The 21,551-nt window shown below is 38.6% G+C and overlaps 1 protein-coding gene across 4 annotated transcripts in view; it reads right to left on the bottom strand.

Annotated features, from left to right (window-relative positions):
• Positions 1-3,844: 3,844 nt before the first annotated feature.
• UBE2E2 (ubiquitin conjugating enzyme E2 E2) overlaps positions 3,845-21,551 on the bottom strand; it is a 392,844-nt gene continuing 375,137 nt past the window's right edge. For all 4 annotated transcript variants that reach the window (XR_010155519.1, XR_010155517.1, XM_530592.9 and 1 more), the window contains one exon: positions 3,845-4,691. Coding sequence is in view for 2 of the 4 variants with exons in the window: in XM_530592.9 (XP_530592.2) it covers positions 4,594-4,691 (98 nt within the window). In the remaining 2 variants the exon portion in view is untranslated. The remainder of the gene's footprint in view (positions 4,692-21,551) is intronic.

Genomic DNA, 21,551 nt, shown 5'->3' with positions numbered 1-21,551 from the left:
CTTAAGTTAAATATTTCTATGGGAAAAACTGGTCCTAGGCATTGCCTAAGATCTTAACCTTGGTACTCTGAGCACAAAAGCTCATGTGACCAACAGTCTTGGTTTGTCCAGGACCAAGGGGTTCCTGAGACGTAAGACATTCTGTTTTAAGATAACCTTAACCCACATTACCAGTGCTCATGGGGGAACGTGAGAGTGAAAGGAATGTGAACATTCCTTCTACTTAACAGAGAATGAATGTTCCAGTTGGCTCCCAAGGTGGCGGCATGGATGTGGGGAAATGCATGGCTACCATGCAAGGTCCTCAGAGGCCAAGCTACTCTAAGCTCCTTGATGGTCTCAACTCCCAAAGATTCCAGATCTGATGTAGCTTAAAATGTTAGGGTTCAGAATATAACTAGGTCAGCTCTTCAATGGCTCTGAGGACAATTCTAGGACTAGCTGAGGTATAGGGTGTGCTCATTCGGCTCGCAGTCCTGGTCCACATATGAAAGTGTTCTGTACAGTAAGGACATTTTGACAGTTACAAAGCTACCTTGAAATAAAATGCAGGTGGTCAGGATATCTGGTAGGGCTTTTTGGGTGCAATTTCAACTGTTTTCAGTATTAAGTATGAAGACCTCTCTTTTTAAAGATACAGACATCAAAAAGTTGCCATGCCTGACAATAATTAACACCCCTCTTATTGCAGTACTGAGATGCAGAGAAGTTCAGGGGTTTTCCAACTGACCTGTTTCCCCATGGCTGATCAAATCTGCATGCAGTACCTCTAAGATTAGAATGCTGGTCCCTCCTGTTTGGTCTCCCATCTAATATCAAGTCCACATTTTCTTCAACATTTTTTTCCCCCATTTTTTGAAGATGGCAAAACCCCACCACCTAGGAATTGTGCTCCTCCTTGACTCTAAGACTGAATTATGCCAATTCATTTTTATGGTATGCCCTCATAGTCAAAGGAAAGGTGTATGTGGTTTTGTAGTTGACAGTAAGGGCTCTGGTGTCACATGCTTGAATGGGAATCTCGCTTTGGCACCTGGTTAGCTTTTTGTGACTGAGGGCCACCTACACCCTTAAAAGGTAGGCTGAGCTTTTATTAGATGACTTATTATAGCCTGGTATAGTACATCCTGAATACATATTATTTCCTTTCTTTTTAATTCCTAAATAAGTTTACGTGATGAACTTCTATGTTTACTTCCTAATCTTGGAATAAGAAGAAAAGACTGACTACTTCTGCAGTTGCTATCATCAGTGGATTCCTGTAGAACAGATAAAAATGTTCCACTTATTTGCAGCTTGATGACAAATTAAGGATACAACCTTTTGAATGATTTAAGATCAACAAATATAATCTCAAACCATTTCCTCAATAACCAATGGTCTTGCCTCAGTCAAGGATCTGCCAACATTTTATCTAACATAGCTACAAATACTATATCTAGCAGTAACTAGTGTGAAAAATTCAGCATTATTATGGTACAAAATAATTCCTAAATTTTAGAAATGTTATCCCTGTATTTTTAAGCTAAACAATTTTGTTTACTGAGTGTCAAATTACTCTTAAATCTTATTTTACATGCATTTTTAAGATTTTATTGGAATTGTATTGCCTGCTGCAATTACAGATTTCAAGTAAAATTACCATGTTATTTGAAATCTAGACTTCAGCTCTACTAAGTTTGTTGGTTTCTCTGGAGTTTCTCTAGCTTTTACATGTTGAGGGCTGTGTACATTTGTCATGAAGTATGAATAAATCATAAAGTTGGGGAGAGAAGTTTTACAGCCTCTTCATATCACAGATGGGCATTAAACCTAAAAATGGGTCACAGGAAAACAAACAGGTCAGTGACTAGAATTCCTACTAGAGTTGTTGTAATCTTTGGTTCCTAAATATCACAAATTTTGTTTTGTTTTTGAGACAGGGTCTTGCTCTGTTGCCCAGGCTGGGGTGCACTGGCACAATTATGGCTCGCTGCAGCCTCGACTTCCCGGGTTCAGGTGATCCTCTGACCTAAGCCTCCCGATTGGCGGGGACTACAGGCGTGCACCACCATGCCCAGCTCATTTTTGTATTTTTTTGTAGAGCCTGGGTTTTGTCATGTTGCTTAGGCTGGTCTCGAAATCCTGGGCTCAAGCAATCTCTACCTCGGCGTCCCAAAGTGCTAGGATTACAGGTGTGAGCCACCAAGCCTGGCCTAATAACACATTTTTAAATGGTCTGATGTACAAGTAGATGTAAAATGTGCAATGTAATATATTTATCACTTAAAATGTGTGTTGGCTGGCTACAGTGGCTCAAGCCTATATAATCCTAGCAGTTTTGGAGGCTGTGGTGAGAGGATCATTTGAGGCCAGGAGTTTGAGACCAGCCTGGGCAACACAGTGAGACCTTGTTGCTACAGACCCAAAAAAAAAAAAATTTAATTTAAAAACTGCCTATAAAGATTGTCTTTGAAGTATTAGTATTATGGGTCTGGTTTAATCAGCCAAAAGTAGGGGAAAAAAGCAGTTTAATAAAATTTTATTTTCAATGGTTCAATGCCTTTAGTGCTGAATTTTAAAATCTGAAGTAAAAATAAAAAACTTTGTGGTGAGAAACTGTAGGCAATTAAACATTCTGAGCAACTTTCTAAAAATCAGTGTTGTATCATATTGAATTTATTTTATGTTAAAGAAAGAAATGACACATCGTTATTTGTTTTTCATCCAGCCCCCAGTCTATGTTGGTCTGTGTCAGGGATTGGCAAACTACAACCCATGGGCCAAATCCCATGCCTATGGTGGTAAATAAAGTTTCACTGGAATATAGCTCCACCCAATGCATTTATGTACTGTCTGTGGCTCCCTCTGCTACAACTAGAGGGTTGAGTAGTGCATCAGAGACCATACAGTGCCCTGCTATGCTGAGAAATGTTTTTAAATAAAATGAATGGTAAAATCGTTATTAAAAAGACAAAAAATATTCTCAGGTATTTTGGTTTAGAAGTGGCATTTGCAATATTTAAATATATTTTCTTAGGATTTATTTTTAACTAGTTAAAAACAACAAACACTGTATCTTTTGAATCAGGCATTTTAAATGTTAAAATATTTAGAGGTGGATGACTTATGTTTATAAATCCTACTTTTCAGCAGTGAAGGTGTTAATGGTTCCTTAAATGAGACCAAGAGTATGGTAGGGTCTGTAACTGTATGGTGCAGCAGGAGTAGGAGTTTCCACTACGCTTTGTTACACTAATAACCCTGAATTATCAATCAGCAAGTCAGCGTGCTTTAGAAACTACACCACCCACGTTTCCTCTGCCTCCTATAGCTGCACACTAAAATAGCCTGAAGGTGAAGCCAGACAGACACCCTTGTCATTGAATGGGCTGACCATGACCAATACAGTTGAGTTTACTTCTTTTGCTAAAATCATGGAGAAAAAACAGCAGCAGCAACAACAACAACAAAAATGAACAATACAAAGCTTGAGGGCAATCACTGTAACAATTTTGAGAGAAATAAAGTTGAAAGTGGCTGAACACAATGATTAGCTCAGACTTCACTTTCACAAGAAGGCTATTTTTGGAGTTACATATTTTAATTGTTGATAAAGAAGGTAGTAACAGAAAGAATGCCCAGTCAATATGTAAAATGATAGCAATTTACTATAACAACCATAAAATCATCAGGCTACTGACAGCTGGAGAAATTCCACATGCTAAGCAACTCAACTCCAAAGAAATATTAGAGGTTTGAGATGAAAAATACACTTGAACCTGTAATTGAATTAGACAAGCCTCACTGCACGTAGGGCTACAGCGGTCACCAGGACACAAAGCAAATGTCGGGTTACCAGAAGTGCATTTATCAGCCACAGTGATTTATTGAGTGCTTTAATAATACAAGTGTACATCAACTGATCCACAGTCAAAAGTGGCAGGTCCCTAAGAAATTTACAAGCACTTTAAGTAAATCAAAATACATATTATTTTGTTCAATCCAACAGTCTTCTGCGTGAGGGACAGAAGGCTAGTGATAAACAGAGTCTCAGTAATGCACAGTGATTCTGATTGAAGCTTTTGTACAAAAACTTGTTCCCAGTAGCATGCACCCACCAATAAAGACTTCAGTACAAAAAATTAACCCTAAGCACTACATTTAAGTAGAAACGAGATATAATTCTGAATGTGTTTTCCCAAAGATCACATAAAAGAAAAAAAAATCAAAATCAAATAAACAACAACAAAAAAAACAAAACCACACAGTAATACAAAGCTTTGTAAGAAAGCTCTTACTATTACAGCTCCAACATTGTTTGCACTGAAAACAAAAGTTCCCATCTATGATGAGGTGGGAAAAAATCCCAAATCTTTCAAGTTAACAGAAATCAACAAGGGAATAAAATGAGAGAAAAAAGAGAGCGTGGGAGAGAGGAAGGGGGGCAGGAAGAACTGGGATGGGAAGATGGACAACATACCATCACAAAATGGTTCCAAATTTAATAAAAATAGGAAAATAAGAACCGAGGTCTGGAGGGGTGGGCAGGGCTACCGATGCACTTGGTGAATGTGCTTGCACAGGTCCCGCGGGGTGGCAGGCAGCAGGCCCCTATGTGGCGTACCGCTTGGTCCACTGTCTGGCCATCCGGTCATGCTCTGCTCTGTTGGTCATGTACTGTGTGGCGATGCTGCCCACCAGAGGGTCAGCTGCAAGGAAAGCAGAGTTGGGAGTCAGTAAATACCAGCACTGTGGGGGAAGAAGTGTTCAGAAAGCTGGCAAGGAGTGGGAGGGTAGGAGATGAGAAGCTGCTGTTCTAACCTGGACCACCATTGCTGCGGCTGAGCCAGTCACCTGCTGCTGACAGACTACATTTCACACCAGCTGCCCCAAGAGTCACCTATCTGTATTTTACTGATAGCTCTTGTCATATTTCTTGACAAGTCTTATTCTCTTTCCCTGTACCCACCACATACTTCTCACCTTGCTCCCCTCGTATTGGTTTTTTTTTTTCTTTTGAGACAGGGTGTTGCTCTGTCACCCAGGCTAGAGTGCAGTGGCATGATCACAGCTCACTGTAGCCTTGACCTCCTGGGATCAAGCAATCCTCCTCCTGCCTCAGCCTCCTGAGTAGCTGGGACCACAGGTGTGTGCAACAACACCTGGCTAATTTTCAAATTTTTTTTTGTAATTTTGGGGGTCTCACTATGTTGTCCAGGATAGTCTCAAACTCCTGGGCTCAAGTTATCCTCCTGCCTCAGCCTCCCAAAGTGCTGGGATTACAGGTGTGAGATGCCTGTCTTCAAGTAGATATTTCACGGAGAAAATGCAGGTGGGCTGTGGGCAGGGGACTCCTGGGCTCTTGATGAGCTCTCTTGGGAAGAAGTTTGGCGGTCTGGACAACTCCTTACCCTAGGCTAGCACCACAGGCAGGTGGCATTCTCCTGCCAGATTACCTTATCTGAGGAGACGTCAGAGTCTGAGCTGGACAGTCAAAAGAGGGGAGAGATGGTCCACTTCTTCCTCAAAATTTGGTAACATCCAACCTACATAGCTCATTATTACAAAAATACTAATAGATGTTAATAATAGCTAACACTCACCATGACTAACCATGTCCTAAAACTCTAATATATGTTAATGACATGGATTTCTAAGGAGCTGACACAGGAGGAAATTGGAGCATAAGGAGGCTGAGTCTCTTGCCCAACGTGGAGAAAGGGGTGGAGCAGGGCTTGGAGCCAGAGTTCACCCTCTTAACTACAGGGTGCTGGGAGATAGCTCTCTATCCAGAATATTGATTGGGTCAACGTTTAATTTAAAAAATTGGGGCACGGTGGCTCATGCTTGTAATACTAGCACTTTAAGAGGCTGAGGCAGCAGGATCGCTTGAGTCCAGGAGTTTGAGTCTGTAGTGAGCTATGATCGTGCCACCACATACCAGCCTGGGTGACAGAGTGAGACCCTCTTTAAAAAAAAGACAAAACAAAACAAAACAAAACAAAAAAAAACACAAAAAGCAAAGCAATTAAAAAAAAAGTAACTTAGGTTCCTAAAGATCCCAGATTCTACTCTTTTCCCTCCAATTCTCTAATTTCACTCTTTCCCCGATTTATATTTCCCCTATTTTTGGTATTGGGAATTTGGGTGTATTAGAGCAGTCAGGTAAGGAGGATCCAATAGGGAAAATGAGAAAAATCATCAAAAGCTAATGTTTAGTAGGAAAAAAATACTAGAGAATATGGAACTATGTCTGTGGCCCAACACCACCGGCAACTTGGGAAGATCCTGAGACTAACCTTGTAAGGCACTCATGGTCATATGTTTTCAATATGAAAGGTATAATAGAAACATCACGTTTTAACCTATCTGCTGAAGCTCATGATAACAAAGCCTTTGAAAGCCTGCTCAATAAGACTTGCTTAAGTTTTCCTGGAATTGTGTAAATCTTGTAATAATTATTCCAGGGAGAAGCCAGTTTCCTACATTCACTTATATCACAATTAGTAGACTACTTAGTATGTGGGTTTGTTCAAAACGTTTGCCTCTCTGCCTACTCTTTGTGATTCTTCTTCATTTTCTCAGATGTTGAAACGAAAACTCTACCATTTCACCCAGTCCAGTCAAGATTCAACAAGATTTAAACCAGCAATACCAAATACAGACACAAAATATCTGGCAATTGGCCAGGATACTTTTTTAAAAATGTAGCCTTTCACTTGAGCTTAAGTAATGACATTAGAGTAATAGGGGCCAAAGTGAAATCTGAGTCACATTTCTCTACCTTCAAAAAAAGTAATCTTGTTCTGATTCCTGGCATTCTAGAATGCAAAGAGTAGGGTGAAACGTGGGCATCCTTAATAGTTTAAGTCTGTATCACTCAAGATAGGTGTTTAATTAAATAGAACTTATATTAGTGAAACACACTGAAGATCCATTCTAACTTACTGATGAAGGTAAGGCTCAATGTCAGAAGAATGACACTGACTTATATGTTCCACCTCAAACTGTACCCACATCCAGAGTGTACACACTGGGAATAAGACAGGTCTGCCACTTCAGCTCAAAGGGGGTGGAGGGAAACAAATGAAGAATAAAGGGAACAAGAAGCTGTGGGGTGGGAAAATGTGTCATATCAACTGTTAATAGTATTTCAGTACAGGCAAAAGGAGAAACAATTAAAAACAAGTTAGAGTGCTGGTAACAATTAGCGTGTGTTGTGCAAACTTTTTTTTTGCATGCTTAACATTTAATTGCTTTCAAGGTTCTTTTACGTTTTCAAATTTGATTAAAAAATTTTTTTCCACCTGTAAAATTATACACACTAACTATAAAACAGTAATTAATAATAATTTAGAAAACCACCTCAGACAATATGCAAGACAGAAAGTTGAAAGTAAAGACCATCTCGTGTATAAATCCACGCAAAGAAAACTACTGTTAACATCGTGGTATGTTTTCTTCCTACACTTCTAATCACATGATGTAAAAAAAAAAAGGGATTAATTTATAGTCTGCTTTTGTAATCTTTTAAAAAATAACTATGATTTTTATACCGACATGGTAAATAACTTTTTACATAGATAATTGTAGATCTACTTCATCATTTCTAATACCTGAATTAAGAACGAATTTCCTGTTTTTAGATGTTTGGGTACTCTCCAACTTTTGTTTTAAAAACAACGATGTGAGGACCATTACCATGCATGCATCTTTGGAAGTTATACAAATCTTAAATTTGTTTAAAGTATAAAATGAAAGGATAAAGTAAAAATATACAATGAAGGAATTAAAAAAATCATGTTATTGGCTGGGTCAGATGGCTCACGTCTGTAATCCCAGCACTTTGGGAGTCTGAGGGTGGAGGACAGCTTGAGGCCAGGAGTTCAAGACCAGCCTGGGCAACACACTGAGACCCCCAACTCCACAAAAAAATAACAAAAATTAGCCAGGTGTGGTGGTGTGCCCCTGTAGTCCAGCCTACTTGAGAGGCTGAGGTGGGAGGATCGCTTGAGCCCAGAAGTTTAAGACTACAGTGAGCTGTGATCATGCCACCACACTCCAGCCTGGGTGACAGAGCAAGACTCTGTTTCTAAAAAAATAAAAAAGACCACTAACAATTAGTATTTGATGTTCACTTAAAATTCTATTCAACATAGTAACTATCTTCTAATATCAATTTACATGTCCCTATGATTTTCTGAATATTACCCCCAGTAGCAGTGCTGATGTTTAAGCTAATATTTCATGAAAGGAGAAAAAGGCTACAAACTACTTTTTCATATGCTGCACATAAAGATTCAGCTCAGTGGAATAATCCTGAAGAGCTAGTTGTGAAAATGGATCTCTGCTGAAAATGGTAAATTGTATATGCTTAATTAAGGAAGGACTTTTCAATGTGAAAGTCTGAAAATACTGTTTCTTAGCAGAATGTTAAACTTAATAAATGGTAAATAAAAGTAATGAATCTAGCAACACTAAAAGGTAATAAAAAAAAAAACCATGTTATCAACCAAATAATTTTTTTGTTGTTGTTGAGACAGGGTTTCACTCTGCCATCCAAGCCCGGCTCCAAACATAAATTACTGTACCCTATTTCTCTAACAAGAAGAAAATATTTCCCATCATTTTGGGTTTCTAGATTGTTACTATTTTCCCAAATTTTTATTAATATTTGAGATTATCATCTGTCAGTTTTCCTCATTTTTACTAAAGAAAAGCCACAAAATTTATCAGTAGATAAGTAAATTGAAATCAAAGCCTCCCACATTTTCTGTTTTTGTTCAATAATTATTTACACTTTTGAAAACAGGAGCATGTTCAGACTTATGCAGAACAGAGTTAGATGACTTTAAGTACTTAATTCTCCCAAACACCAGTATGGCATGTATTAGAGGTTTCCTGAGGCAGAAGTATAGGATCTACAGTGTGGTTAACAGAATATCATAGAGATGGAAGTTAGGTATACAAAGCTTTCCTCTAAATCACATTTCCTCATCTGTTCAATAAAAATCATGTCTTTTTTTTTTTTTTTTTTTGAGACAGGGTCTCACTCTGTTGCCCTGGCTGGAGTGCAGTGGTGGGATCATAGCTCACTGCAGCCTTGACCCCTGGGCTCAAGCAATCCTCCTGCCTCAACTTCTTGAGTAGCTGGGACTACAGGCACACAGGAGCATGTCCAGTTTATTGATTTATTTTTTTTGGTAGAGACGGCAGATGTTGCCCAGGCTGGTCTTAAATTCCTAGCTTCAAGTGTCCTCCCACCTTGGCCTCCAAAAGTGGTGCGATTACAGGATGAGCCGCTGCTCCAAGCCAGCATCATGGCATTTTTGTTGACAAAATACCAGTCATAAAATAGTAACCTGAATGAAAGCGTAAGACTGCAAGATCACTGATGAAGGGGAACATGCCTTCTTCTTACTCACCTCTACTTCCTCTATCTCACCTCTGTCTCCCTACACAATTTAGAAGCAAAGAGTACATACCTATGAACTAACAATCACTATTATTTGCAAGCGAGTGAAAGACTGTCATACTGACTGGGCACAGCGGCTCATGCCTGTAATCTCAGCACTTTGGGAGGTTGAGGCAGGAGGATGGCCTGAGCCGAGGAGTTTGAGACCAAGCCTGGGCAACACAGTGAGAACCCATCTCTACAAAAAAACACAAAAAACCCAAAAAATAGCTGGGTGTGGTGGCATGTACCTGTGGTCCCAGCTTCTTGGGAGGCTGAGGTAGGAGGTTCACTAGAGCCCAGGGGGTCGTGATTACAGTGAGCCATGATTGCGCCACTGTACTCCAGCTGGGAGAAAGAGCGAGACCGTCTTTCCAGAAAAAAAAAAAAAAAGATTGTCATATTGCGTAATCTACCTCTTCGCATTTTTTGAGATTTGTGGTATGTGCACCTTTGATTCTAGAGGAAAAAGGCTCAGACAACTCCCACCTTGCCTCTTTAATGGATGGAGCTACACTGGGTACCTTGGAAGCCAAAGGGTTTATAGTCCCACCTAGAAAAGGGAGGACAGAGACAGGGAACAAGACTAAAAGGGATTGATGGATGTAGATGCAAAAATCCTCAACAAAATACTAGCAAACCAAATCCAGCAGCATACAAAAAAGCAAATCCACCATGATCAAGTAGACTTTAACTTTGGGATGCAAGGTTGGTTCAACATACGCAAATCAACAAATGTGATTCATCACATAAACAACGCAAACAAAAAACCACGTGATCATCTCAACAGATGCAGAAAAGGCTTTTAAAATTCAACATATCATCATGTTAAAAACCCTCAACAAACTAGGCACTGAAGGAACATACTTCAAAATAATAAGAGCCCTCTATGAAAGACCCACAGCCAACATCACACTAAATGAGCAAACATTAGAAGCATACCCCTTTGAAATCCAGAACAAAACAAGGATGCCCTCTCTCACTACTCCTAGTCAATATTACACTGGAATTCTTAGCCAGAGCAATCAGGCAAGAGAAGGAAATAAAATGCATTCGAATAGGAAGGGAGGAAGTCAAACTATCCCTGTTTGTAGACGATATGATTCTATACCTAGAAAACCCCACTGTCTCTGCCCCAAAGCTCCCTGACCTGATAAACAACTTCAGCAAAGTGTCAGGATACAAAATCAATGCACAAAAATCAGTAGCATTTCTATGCATCAACATCATACAGGCTGAGAGCCAAAACATGAACACAATCCCATTCACAATAGCCACAAAGAAAATAAAATACAGCTAACCAGGGAGGTGAAAGATCTTTATAATGAGAATTACAAATCACTGCTCAAAGAAATCAGAGGTGACACAAACAAATGGAAAAACATTCCAAGCTCATGGAAAGGAAGAAGATTGTTAAAATGGCCATACTGCCCAAAGCAATTTACAGGTGCAATGCTATTTCTATCAAACTACCAATGACATTCTTCACAGAACTAGAAAAAACTATTTTAAAATTCATATGGAACCAAAAAAGAGCCTGAATAGCCAAAGCAATGCTAAGCAAAAAGAACAAAGGTGGAAGCATCACATGACCTGACTTCAAAGCATACTACAAGGCTATAGTAACCAAAACAGCATGATGCTGGTACAAAAACAGACACATAGACTAGTGGAACAAAATAAAGAACCCAGAAATAATGCCACATATTTACGACCATCTGATCTTTGACAAAGCTGACAAAAATAAGCAATGGGGAAAGGACTCCCTATTCAATAAATGGTGCTGGGCTAACTGGCTAGCCATATGCAGAAGATTGAAATTGGACCCCTTCCTTACACCACATCCAAAAATCAACTCAAGATGGATTAAAGACTTAAATGTAAAACCTAAAACTATGAAAACCCTGGAAGATAACTTAGGAAATACCATTCTGGACACAGGCCCTGGCAAAAATTCCACGATGAAGACTCCAAAAGCAACTACGACAAAAACAAAAATTGACAAATGGGATCTAATTAAATGAAAGAGAGTCTGCACAGCAAACAAACACACCACACACACACACACACACACACACACACACACACACACACACACAATCAACAGAATAAACGGACACTCTACAGCATGGGAGAAAATATCTGCAAACTATGCATCTAACAAAGGTCTAATATCCAGAGTCTACATGGAACTTAAATTTACAAGCAAAAAACGAACCCCATTAAAAGGTGGGCAAAGGACATGAACAGACATTTCTCAAAAGAAGGCATATATGTGGCCAACAAGCATATGAAAAAATGATCACTGATCATTAAAGAAATGCAAATCAAAACCAAAATGAGATATCATCACATACCAGTCAGAATGACCATTATTAAAACGTCAAAAAATAACAGATGCTGGAAAGGTTATGAAGAAAGTGAATGCTTATACACTGCTGGTGGGAGTGTAAAGCGTTTCCACAAACCACTGCGGAAAGCAGTGTGGTGATTTCTCAAATAACTCAAAGCAGAATTACCATTTGACCCAGCAATCCCATTATGGGGTATATCCAAAGGAATATTTCTATCATAAAGAAACATGTATGTGTATGTTCACCATGGCCCTATTCACATCAGCAAAGACATGGAATCAACCTAAATGCCCATCAATGGTAGACTATCTAGATAAAGGAAAAAACCGTGGTATATATACACAATAGAATGTTATGCAGCCATAAAAAAGAATGAGATCATGTCCTTTGCAGCAACATGGATAGAGCTGGAGGCCATCATCTTAAGCAAACACAGGAACAGAAAACAAAATACTGCATGTTCTCACTTATAAGTGGGAGCTAAACATTCAGTACCCATGGACACAAAGAAGCAAACAACAGATACCATGGCCTACTTGAGGGTGGAGGGTGGGAGAAGGGTGAGGATAGAAAAACTACCTATGCTTATTACCTGGGTGACAAAACAAACTGTATATCAAACCCCTGTGACACGCAATTGACCGATATAATAAATCTGCACATGTACCCCTGAAACTAAAACAAAAAATCCAGACTAAAAGGGATAAGCAGCAGCTAAGTGGTAAGAGGAAAGTGAATCCTGAGGAAATGGAGAAAAGACAGGCAGACTGCTGAACTGCTGAATGACTCTATTTGCAAGACCAAAGAACATTCTATCTTGGTTGGTAGGTGGTATGGAAGAAATTACACGAAAAATTTTTTTATTCCCCTTTCATAAGAAAACATACACATCTTGAAGAAACACAAAGATAGTATAGCGTAGTGGAAAAGGCCATGGGCATTGGATCCAGAATGTCTGGGTTTTTAACTTAGTTCCACCACGGAGTCAGGTCACCTTGGGAAATTACTGTGCCTCAGTTTCCTCAACTGCAAAATGGGGAGAATAATGGTACCTACACTTCATAGTTTGTTATGAGAATTAAGTGAATTAATCCTTGTAAAGCATATACAAATTGAAGACAAATATGTATTTGTGTGCATCTTTTAAGAATATATACCTGATTGTCTTCTTAAAGACATTCTCTTCAGATAAAATCCAAACTCAGCATGGCTCCCAAGGTCTTCCGTGATCCAGACTTTATCTTTCTAGCCTCCTCCCCTCATGCTTTAACCATAATAAATGACTTTCAGCTTTTTAAATAAGCCCTGCTCGAGGATGCCAGGAGTTTAAGATGAACCTGATCAATATAGCGAGACCCCGCCTCTACATACATTTTTAAAAATTAGCTGGGTGTGGTGGTGCATGCCTATAGTCCCAGCTACTCTGGAGGATCCCTTGAGTCCAGGAGTTCAAGATTGTGGGGAGCTATGGTTGTGCCACTGCACTCCAGCCTGGGTGTCAGAGTGAGACCCCACCTCAAAAATAAATAAATAAAAATTAAAAAAATAATAAAAGGACCAACAATTTCACCATTTACCTGAAATAAAAGCCCTTTGCCATATGCAAAACGTGTTTAACATGATCAGATCTGACGTTAGACAGGAAGTTATGTGACATTACCATAAGGATTTTTAAAACTTAAGATATTTTTTAAAGTTTGGGACATTTTCTGGGACATCTGATTACCTGAATCAAGTTATTAAAATATGCAATAAAAAAATAAGCCCTGCTCTTTTATGACTATGTTCGTTTGCTTATGTTGGTTCCTCTGCCTGGGATAACCTTTTCTACTTTTTTACCTGGCAGGCTTCTACTCATTTCTCAACATTTAGTTCAAGCATAGCCTCCCTGAGGATGTCTTCCAGGGGCTTCCTAGCAGTCTTATGTGTCCCATCTCTGATTTGTTTGTTCATATCTCTATCATTGTACTGCAAATACAGGCATACCTTGGAAATGTTACAGGTCTGGTTACAGACTGCCGCAATAAAGTGAATGTCACAATCAAGTGAGTCACACATATTTTTTGGTTTCCCACTGCGTGTTTATACTGTAGTCTATTACGTGTGCAATAGCATTATGCCTTAAAAAAGTACATACCTTAAAAATATTGCTAAAAAAATGCTAACAATCATCTGAGCCTTCAGTAAGTCGTAATCTTTTTACTGTTGGAGGATCTTGCCTCAATGTGGATGGCTGCTGACTGATCAGGTTACTGAAGGCTGGGGTGGCTATGGCAATTTCTTTCAATAAGACAACAATACAGTTTGCCGCATCGATCGACTCTCCCTTTCAGGAAAGATTTCTCTGTGCGTGTGATGTTGCTGTTTGACAGTATTTCACTTACAGAACTTCTTTCAAAATCGGAATCAAGCCTCTTAAATCCTGCCACTGTCTTATCAGCTAAGTTTATATGTAATATTCTAAAAACTTTGTTGTCATTTCAGGGTTCAAACAATCTTCACCAGTAGATTTCATCTTAAGAAACCACTTTCTTTGCTCACCCATAATAAGCAACTCTTCATCTGTTCAAGTTTGTTCATAAGATTATAGCAGTTCAGTCACATTTACAGGTACTACTCTAATTCTAGTTCTCTTGCTATTTCCATTACATCCGCAGTTATTTCCTCCAATAAAAGTTGTGAAACCCTCAAATCATCCACGAGAGTTGGAATCAACTCGTTCAAAACTCTGGTTAATGTGGATATTCTGACCTCCTCCCATGAATCACAAATGTTCTTAATGGCATACAGAATGGTGAATCCTTTACACAAGGTTTTCAATTTACCTTGGTCAGATCCATCAGAGAATCGCCATCTATGGAAACTATAGCCTTAGGAAATAGTACTCTTTTTTCTTTTTTTTTTAAGAGACAGGGTCTTGCTCTGTTGCCCAGGCTGGAGTGCAGTGGTACGATCGTAGTTCACTGTAACTTTGCGATCCTGGGCTCAAGTGATCCTCCTGTATCAGTCTCCCAAGTAGTTAGGACTACAGACACAAACCATCATGCCTGGCTAACTTTTAATTTTTGTTGCTGTTGTTGTTGAGAAAGGGTCTTGCTATGTTGCCCAGGCTGGTCTCAAACTCCTGGCCTCAAGTGATCCTCCCACCTAGCCTCTCAAAGCACTGGGATTATAGATATGAGTCACCACACCCAGGCTTTTAGGTTTTTTTTTTTTTTTTTTTGAGATGGAGTCTTGCTCTGTTGCCCAGGCGGGAGTGCAGTGGCACGATCTTGGCTCACTGCAAGCTCCACCTCCTGGGTTCATGCCATTCTCCTGCCTCAGCCTCCTGAGCAGCTGGAACTACAGGCACCCGCCATCATGCCCGGCTAATTTTTTGTATTTTTATGGGGTTTCACCATGTTAGCCAGGAAGGTCTCGATCTCCTGACCTCATGGATCCACCTACCTTGGCCTCCCCAAGTGCTGGGATTATAGGCATGAGCCACCATGCCCTGCCTAGTTTTCTTAAATAATAAGACTTGAAAGCTGAAATTAATCCTTGATACATGGCCTTCAGAATGGATGCTGTGTTAGCAGCCATGAAAACAACATTCAACTCTTCATACATCTCTATCAGAGCTCTTGGGTGACCAGGTGTATTATCAACCAGTAGTAGTATTTAAAAAATTTTTTTTAACTTTTAAGTTCAGGGGTACATGTGCAGGATGTGCAAGTTTGTTACACAGGTAAACGTGTGCCATGGTGGTTTGCTGCACAGATCATCCCATCACCTAGGTATTAATCCCAGCATCCATTAGTTATTCTTCCTGATGCTCCCCTTCCCTGCCCCCTCTGACAGGCCCCAGTGTGTGCTGTTCCTCACCATGTTTCCATGTACTGTCATCATTCAGCTCCCATTTATAAGTGAGAACATGTGGTGTTTGGTTTGTTTCTGTGCTAGTTTGCTGAGGATAATGGCTTCCAACACCATCCATGTCCATGCAAAGGACATGATCTTGCTCCTTTTTATGGCTGCACAGTATTCTATGGTGTGTACGTATCACATTTTCTTTATCCAGTCTATAATTGATGAGCATTTGGGTTGATTCCATGTCTTTGCTATTGTGAGTAGTACTGCAATGAGCATATGTGTGCACGTATCTTAATAACAAAATAATTTATTTTCCTTTGGGTATACACCCAGTAATGGGATTGGTAGGTCAAATGGTATTTCTGCCTCTAGGTCACTGAAATATCACACTGTCTTCCACAATGGTTGAACTAATTTATACTCCCATCCACAGTGTAAATGCATTCCTTTTTCTCTGCAATGTTGACAGCATTTGTTGTTTTTTGACTTGTTAATAATAGACATTCTGACTGGCATGAGATGATATCTCATTGTGGTTTAATTTGCATTTCTCTAATGAGTGATTTTGAGCTTTTTTTCATATTTTTATTGGCCACACGTATGTCTTCTTTTGAGAAGTGTCTGTTCATGTCCTTTGCCCACTTTTTAATTTTTTTTTCTTGTAAATTTGTTTAAGTTCCTTGTAGACTCTGGATATTAGATCTTTGAGTACTAGTATTTTGAAAAGAATCTTTTTTTTTTTTTTTCTGAGAGGTAGGTCTCAACCGTGGGCTTGAAATATTCAGTACGTCATACTAAAAAAGATGTGCTGTCATCCAGGCTTTGTTTTTCCACTCATAGAGCACAGGCAGAGTAGGCGCAGACAAGTTTTTAAGGGTCCTAGGATTTTTGAAATGGTAAATGAGCATTGGCTTCAACTTGAAGTCACCAGCTACATTAGATCCCTACTAAGAGAGTCAGCCTGTCCTTTAAAGCTGTGAAGCCAGGCATTGATTTCTCTCCAGCTATAAAAGTCCTAGATTGGTATCTTTCAACAGAAGGCTGTTTCATCTACAATGAAAATCTGTTTAATGTAGCCACCTTCATCAATTATCTTAGCTAGATCTTCTGGACAACTTGCTGTAGCTTCTATATCAGCAATTGCTTCTACATCTTGCACCTGCCTTGTTCCTTGGTCACCCTCAACCTTGCAATTTTATGTTAGGGAGATGGCTTCTTTTTTAAAACCTTATGAGCCTACCTCTGTTAGCTTCCAACTTTTTTTCTGCAGCTTCCTCACCTCTCGGCCTTCACAGGATTGCAGAGAGTTAGGGCCTTATGCTGGATTAGGCTTTGGCTTAAGGGAGTGTTGTAGCTGGTCTGACTGTCTATCCAGACCACTAAATCCCTATCAGCAATAAGGGTGTGTTGCTTTTTTTTTTTTTTTTTAAATCATTCCTGTGTTCATCAAAGTAGCACTTTGTATTTTCTTTAAGAACTTTTCCTTTCCATTCACAACTGGCTAATGCTTGACACAAGAGGCCTAACTTTTGGTCTGTTTTGGCTTTTGACATGCTTTCCTCAATGAGCTTAATTATCTCCATCTTTCAATTTAAAGTGAGAGACATTTGACTCTTCCTTTCACCTGAACACTTAGAGGCCATTACAAATCAATTACAATAGTAGCATCAGAGATCACTGATCACAGATCACCATAAAGGATATAATAATAAAGTTTGAAATATTGTGAGAATTACCAAAATGTGACACAGAGACATGAAAGAGCACATGCTGTTGGAAAAATGGGGCTGACAGACACGGGCTTGCTACTAACCTTCAATTTGTTAAAAAAAAAAAACAATAACAACAGTATATGTGAAACACAAAAGCACTGTCAAACGAGGTGTGCCAGTACTGCCTTTTAGCTGTCTGTTTACTTTTCTGTTTTCTCACTGGACGGGAGCCCATGCATTCATTCAACAAATATTTATTGAGCCCCTACTCTGTTCCAGGTACTGGAGAACCAGTGCTAAACAAGTTTCTCCCCTCACAGGACTGTCTGTCATCTCTGTATCCCTCTTACCCTACATGTTTACTGCATGGGTGGATGGATGATTAGAAGAATATAAGTAGATAAGGTATACACACAACGACAGCCATATATAGCACAGTCACTCCACAAGGCAGGTGTTCCTTTGCAGCACTAGCATTATAAATAGATTGCATCATAGATGTTTGTCCTGTCTCTACTCAAGGATTACTAGGAAGTCAGAGATAGGGACATGGTGGTGATTTTAACAGCATTCTTTCACTTTTCTCCTCTAATTATGTAAACATAATTTAAAAATTATGTTTTTTTAAACATAATTATTTTATTATTGGAATTTGTGGCCTGCACTTTGCCATTTCTTGGATTCTTCAAGGCTATGATCCACTGTCCTCCGGCAGTTCCACTGTATCTTTGATTAATATTATTCTTTTCACTCCCCAAGTCACTGGAGGCTATCTGTGGGTTGTCTTAATATGAGAGAAATAATTAATTTTTGTTTCTTTCATAATACTTTTATTCAATGGTTTGGTCTAGCCTAGTTTTATTTAAATCTTTTATAAAATTAAAACATAACAGATGTGCATTATAATAAATTCAAACAATAAAGAAGTATGTATAAAGTAAAAAAATACTACCTTCTCTTCAACTCAATACCCCCTTCCACCTTGAGGCAACTACAGTTAATGGTTTGACTCTCATCCTTCCATATTTTATTTATTTAAACAGAAATCGCACAGACATTCTGCAACTCGCATTTTCTTCTGTAACAATATACCGTAGCTGTGTTTCTGAGACAGTACATATTGACTTAGCACATTAGTTTTAGTAACTATAAGGCATTCCTTTGCATAGTGAGTCAGCATTCATTTTTCCATTCCCCTTATGATCATATTTAGATTTTGATTTTTTGCTGTTAGAACTATATTACAGTCTTGTATAAATCTTTGAGGACATATTTGAGTACTTCTGGAGGGCAGATTCCTGGACCACTGTATACATTTTAAATGTTTGGTAAATGCTGCCAAACCGCCCTTCAATAAAAGTATGTACAATTTACTCTCTTTCTGGGCATTCTCACCAACTCATTATCAGCTTTTTTGTTTTTTTTCCAAACTAACAGAAAAATAATCTGTCGTTGTACCTGTATTTAACTTGATGCCTACTGAAGTTTAACATTTTTTGATGTTTGTTCACCATTTGTATTTCTTCTGTGAGTATTTTGTTCATGTCCTTAGTCCATTTTTTCTAATATGAAGGAACACTTTATACACTATAAATATTGAAAACACACTATAACTAAGCTTTGGCCTCAGTACTCGGTCAAAATTTGCTTTAGCCTTTGGAAGACTGAATAGGCAAATGCCTCATTCAATGTCACTTCCAGGTTTACTGAACTTGTAGAGATCAAAGATCATATAGGTTATTATCATATACAGTAAGCATAACATCATCACTTGGACTTACTGTTAGTATCTGAATACTGATTTTTAAACATTGGTAAGCATTCTGAATGTAACTTGGGACTAAAAATCTCTTTTAGCCAAAGACAAACTACATACTATATGAAGGAAACATCTGGCATTGTCTCCACATGTATTCATACAAGTGTTCAAAATGAGAGAGAAGAGCAGCCACCACATGTTAAAAGGCTGCTGGAACAAACATGGTTTTAATGTTATCCACTGCAGGTGCTAATACAGGCTGAGTAGCCCTAATCTGAAGATCCAATTCTGAAATGCTCCAATGCGCATTTTCTTTGAGAGTCATGTAGGTGTTCAAAAAGTTTCAGATTTTGGAGCATTTTCAATATCCAGATTAGGGACACTCAACCTGTACCAAAAGAAAATGACTCGGTAACAAGCAACAGCTGCTGGCATAAAGTGTAGCACATCTGGTGATTGTGTGAAGCAGCAAGTGAATGCAAAAGTATTAGAAATAAAAATGTAATGGCAGAAGTCTTATGTCTGCTTCTTAAATATTGAGAAAGTGTTTTCCTTCTTAGGGACAAGGTCTCATCATGTTGTCCAGGATGGAGTGCAGTGCCTATTCACAGGCATGATTATAGTGTACTATAGCCTCAAACTCCTGGGCTCAAGCAATCCTTTTTTGCTCCAGGCTTCTAAGTAGCTGGGGCTACAGGTGTGTGCCACTGAGATCAGCCTGCAAACTGCTTTCTTTATAAAAATTTATAATTTTTAATGTTTGTGGGTACATAGTAGGTGTATATATTGATGGGGTACATGAGATACTCTGATACGGGCATGGGAATGCAATGTATAACAATCACATCATGGCAAATGGAGTATTCATCCCCTCAAGCATGTATCCTTTGTGTTATGGACAATCCAGTTGTACTCTTTTAGTTATTTTAAAATGTACAATTAAATTATTTTTTATTATAGTCACCCTGTTGTGCTAGCAAACACTAGGTCTTTTTCATTCTTTCTAACTGTTTGTACCCATTAGCTGTGCTCACTTCCCTCCCTCTGACACCAACTACCCTTTCCAGCCTCTGGTAACCATTCTTCTACTCTCTATCTTCTTGAGTTCAGTGGTTTTAATTTTTAGTGCTCACAAATAAGTGAGAACATGTGAAGCTTGTCGTTCTGTGCCTGGCTTATTTCACTTAACATAATGACCTCCAGCTCCGTCCATGTTGTTGCAAATCATAGGATCTCATTCTTTTTTACTGTTGAATAGTACTCCATTGCATATATGTACCACATTTTTTTTTTATTCAGTCAAAGTGTTTTGTTTAAGCATTGCACACAGCTTTAGTTTGTGAAATTGTTTCAATGACAGTGTGTCATCATCAGCTAAGTTTTTAAGTCTAGGAGTTGAGGAGAGAACACTTTACCTTTTTGTTACTATTCAAGAAAAAGGAGAGCTTATTGACCTAATAGCACAATCTCCATGAATAGTAACCCATATTGGCCTACATTGCCCACAAAATTGACGCTTTTAATCAGCTGACAACAAGCAACTATTTAGGTATTGCAAGTGTGGAGGAACCACCTAGCAGCTGGCAGCACTGAGAAAAGATATTGGTACATCATAATGACAAACCTTAAAAACATACTGATACTTTAATAATAAAACTGTAACATTAAGTTCTTGAAAATAAAATTTCATATTTATTCTTATATCTCAGAAGGTCATTTTATGATGGGAACATTCAGCTTTGCCTTAGGCTGTTCATTGATTTTAATACTGGCTGTTTAGTACTCAGCCAAAATAAATTTAGTGCACTTCTAAAGATAACACGATTCATCTATTATGTGTGGAAAAAATATTTTCTCCCAGTATATGATTTGTCCTTTAACCTAGCTTATGATGTCTCTGGCCAAATATAAATTTAAAAAATTTAAGAAGTCAAAGCAGTCCATCTTTCTTTAATATTTTCTGGTTTGATGTATGTTTATAAAGGCTCTCTATATTCACTGCACTAGTTTAGAAATATCTTCGGATATTTACTTTCTCCTATATTTACAGTAACTTTTATGTGAAATGTTAACTTTATCATACACAAGCTTCCTATGTGTATCTGGACCTGATTCTGTACTTGTTATTCTTTCAACGGAATAATTTGTCTTTTGCTTTACTCACTCCTGATTTTTATCACTATAGCTTTATAGCAGGATTTGATATCTAGTAAATTAAGTCCTCATTGTACCTCATTCCTTTCCTTCTGTAATTTTTTTTTGAGAACCCTAATCTTGATGAGATTAATACTTGGAGCAATTAAAGCATTTCACCCCAGGGTATAGGACTCTCATGTCCCTCTAAATAATGTCATCAAAACAAAACTACCATTTGACACAACAGTCTCATTACTGGGTATATACCCAAAGGAAAATAGATTGTTCTACCAAAAAGACAC

This window comes from Pan troglodytes, chromosome 2, assembly GCF_028858775.2.
Source record: "Pan troglodytes isolate AG18354 chromosome 2, NHGRI_mPanTro3-v2.0_pri, whole genome shotgun sequence".
In the NCBI taxonomy this organism is placed as follows: Eukaryota; Metazoa; Chordata; class Mammalia; order Primates; family Hominidae; genus Pan; species Pan troglodytes.
This window is presented reverse-complemented; position numbering and strand designations above follow the sequence as displayed.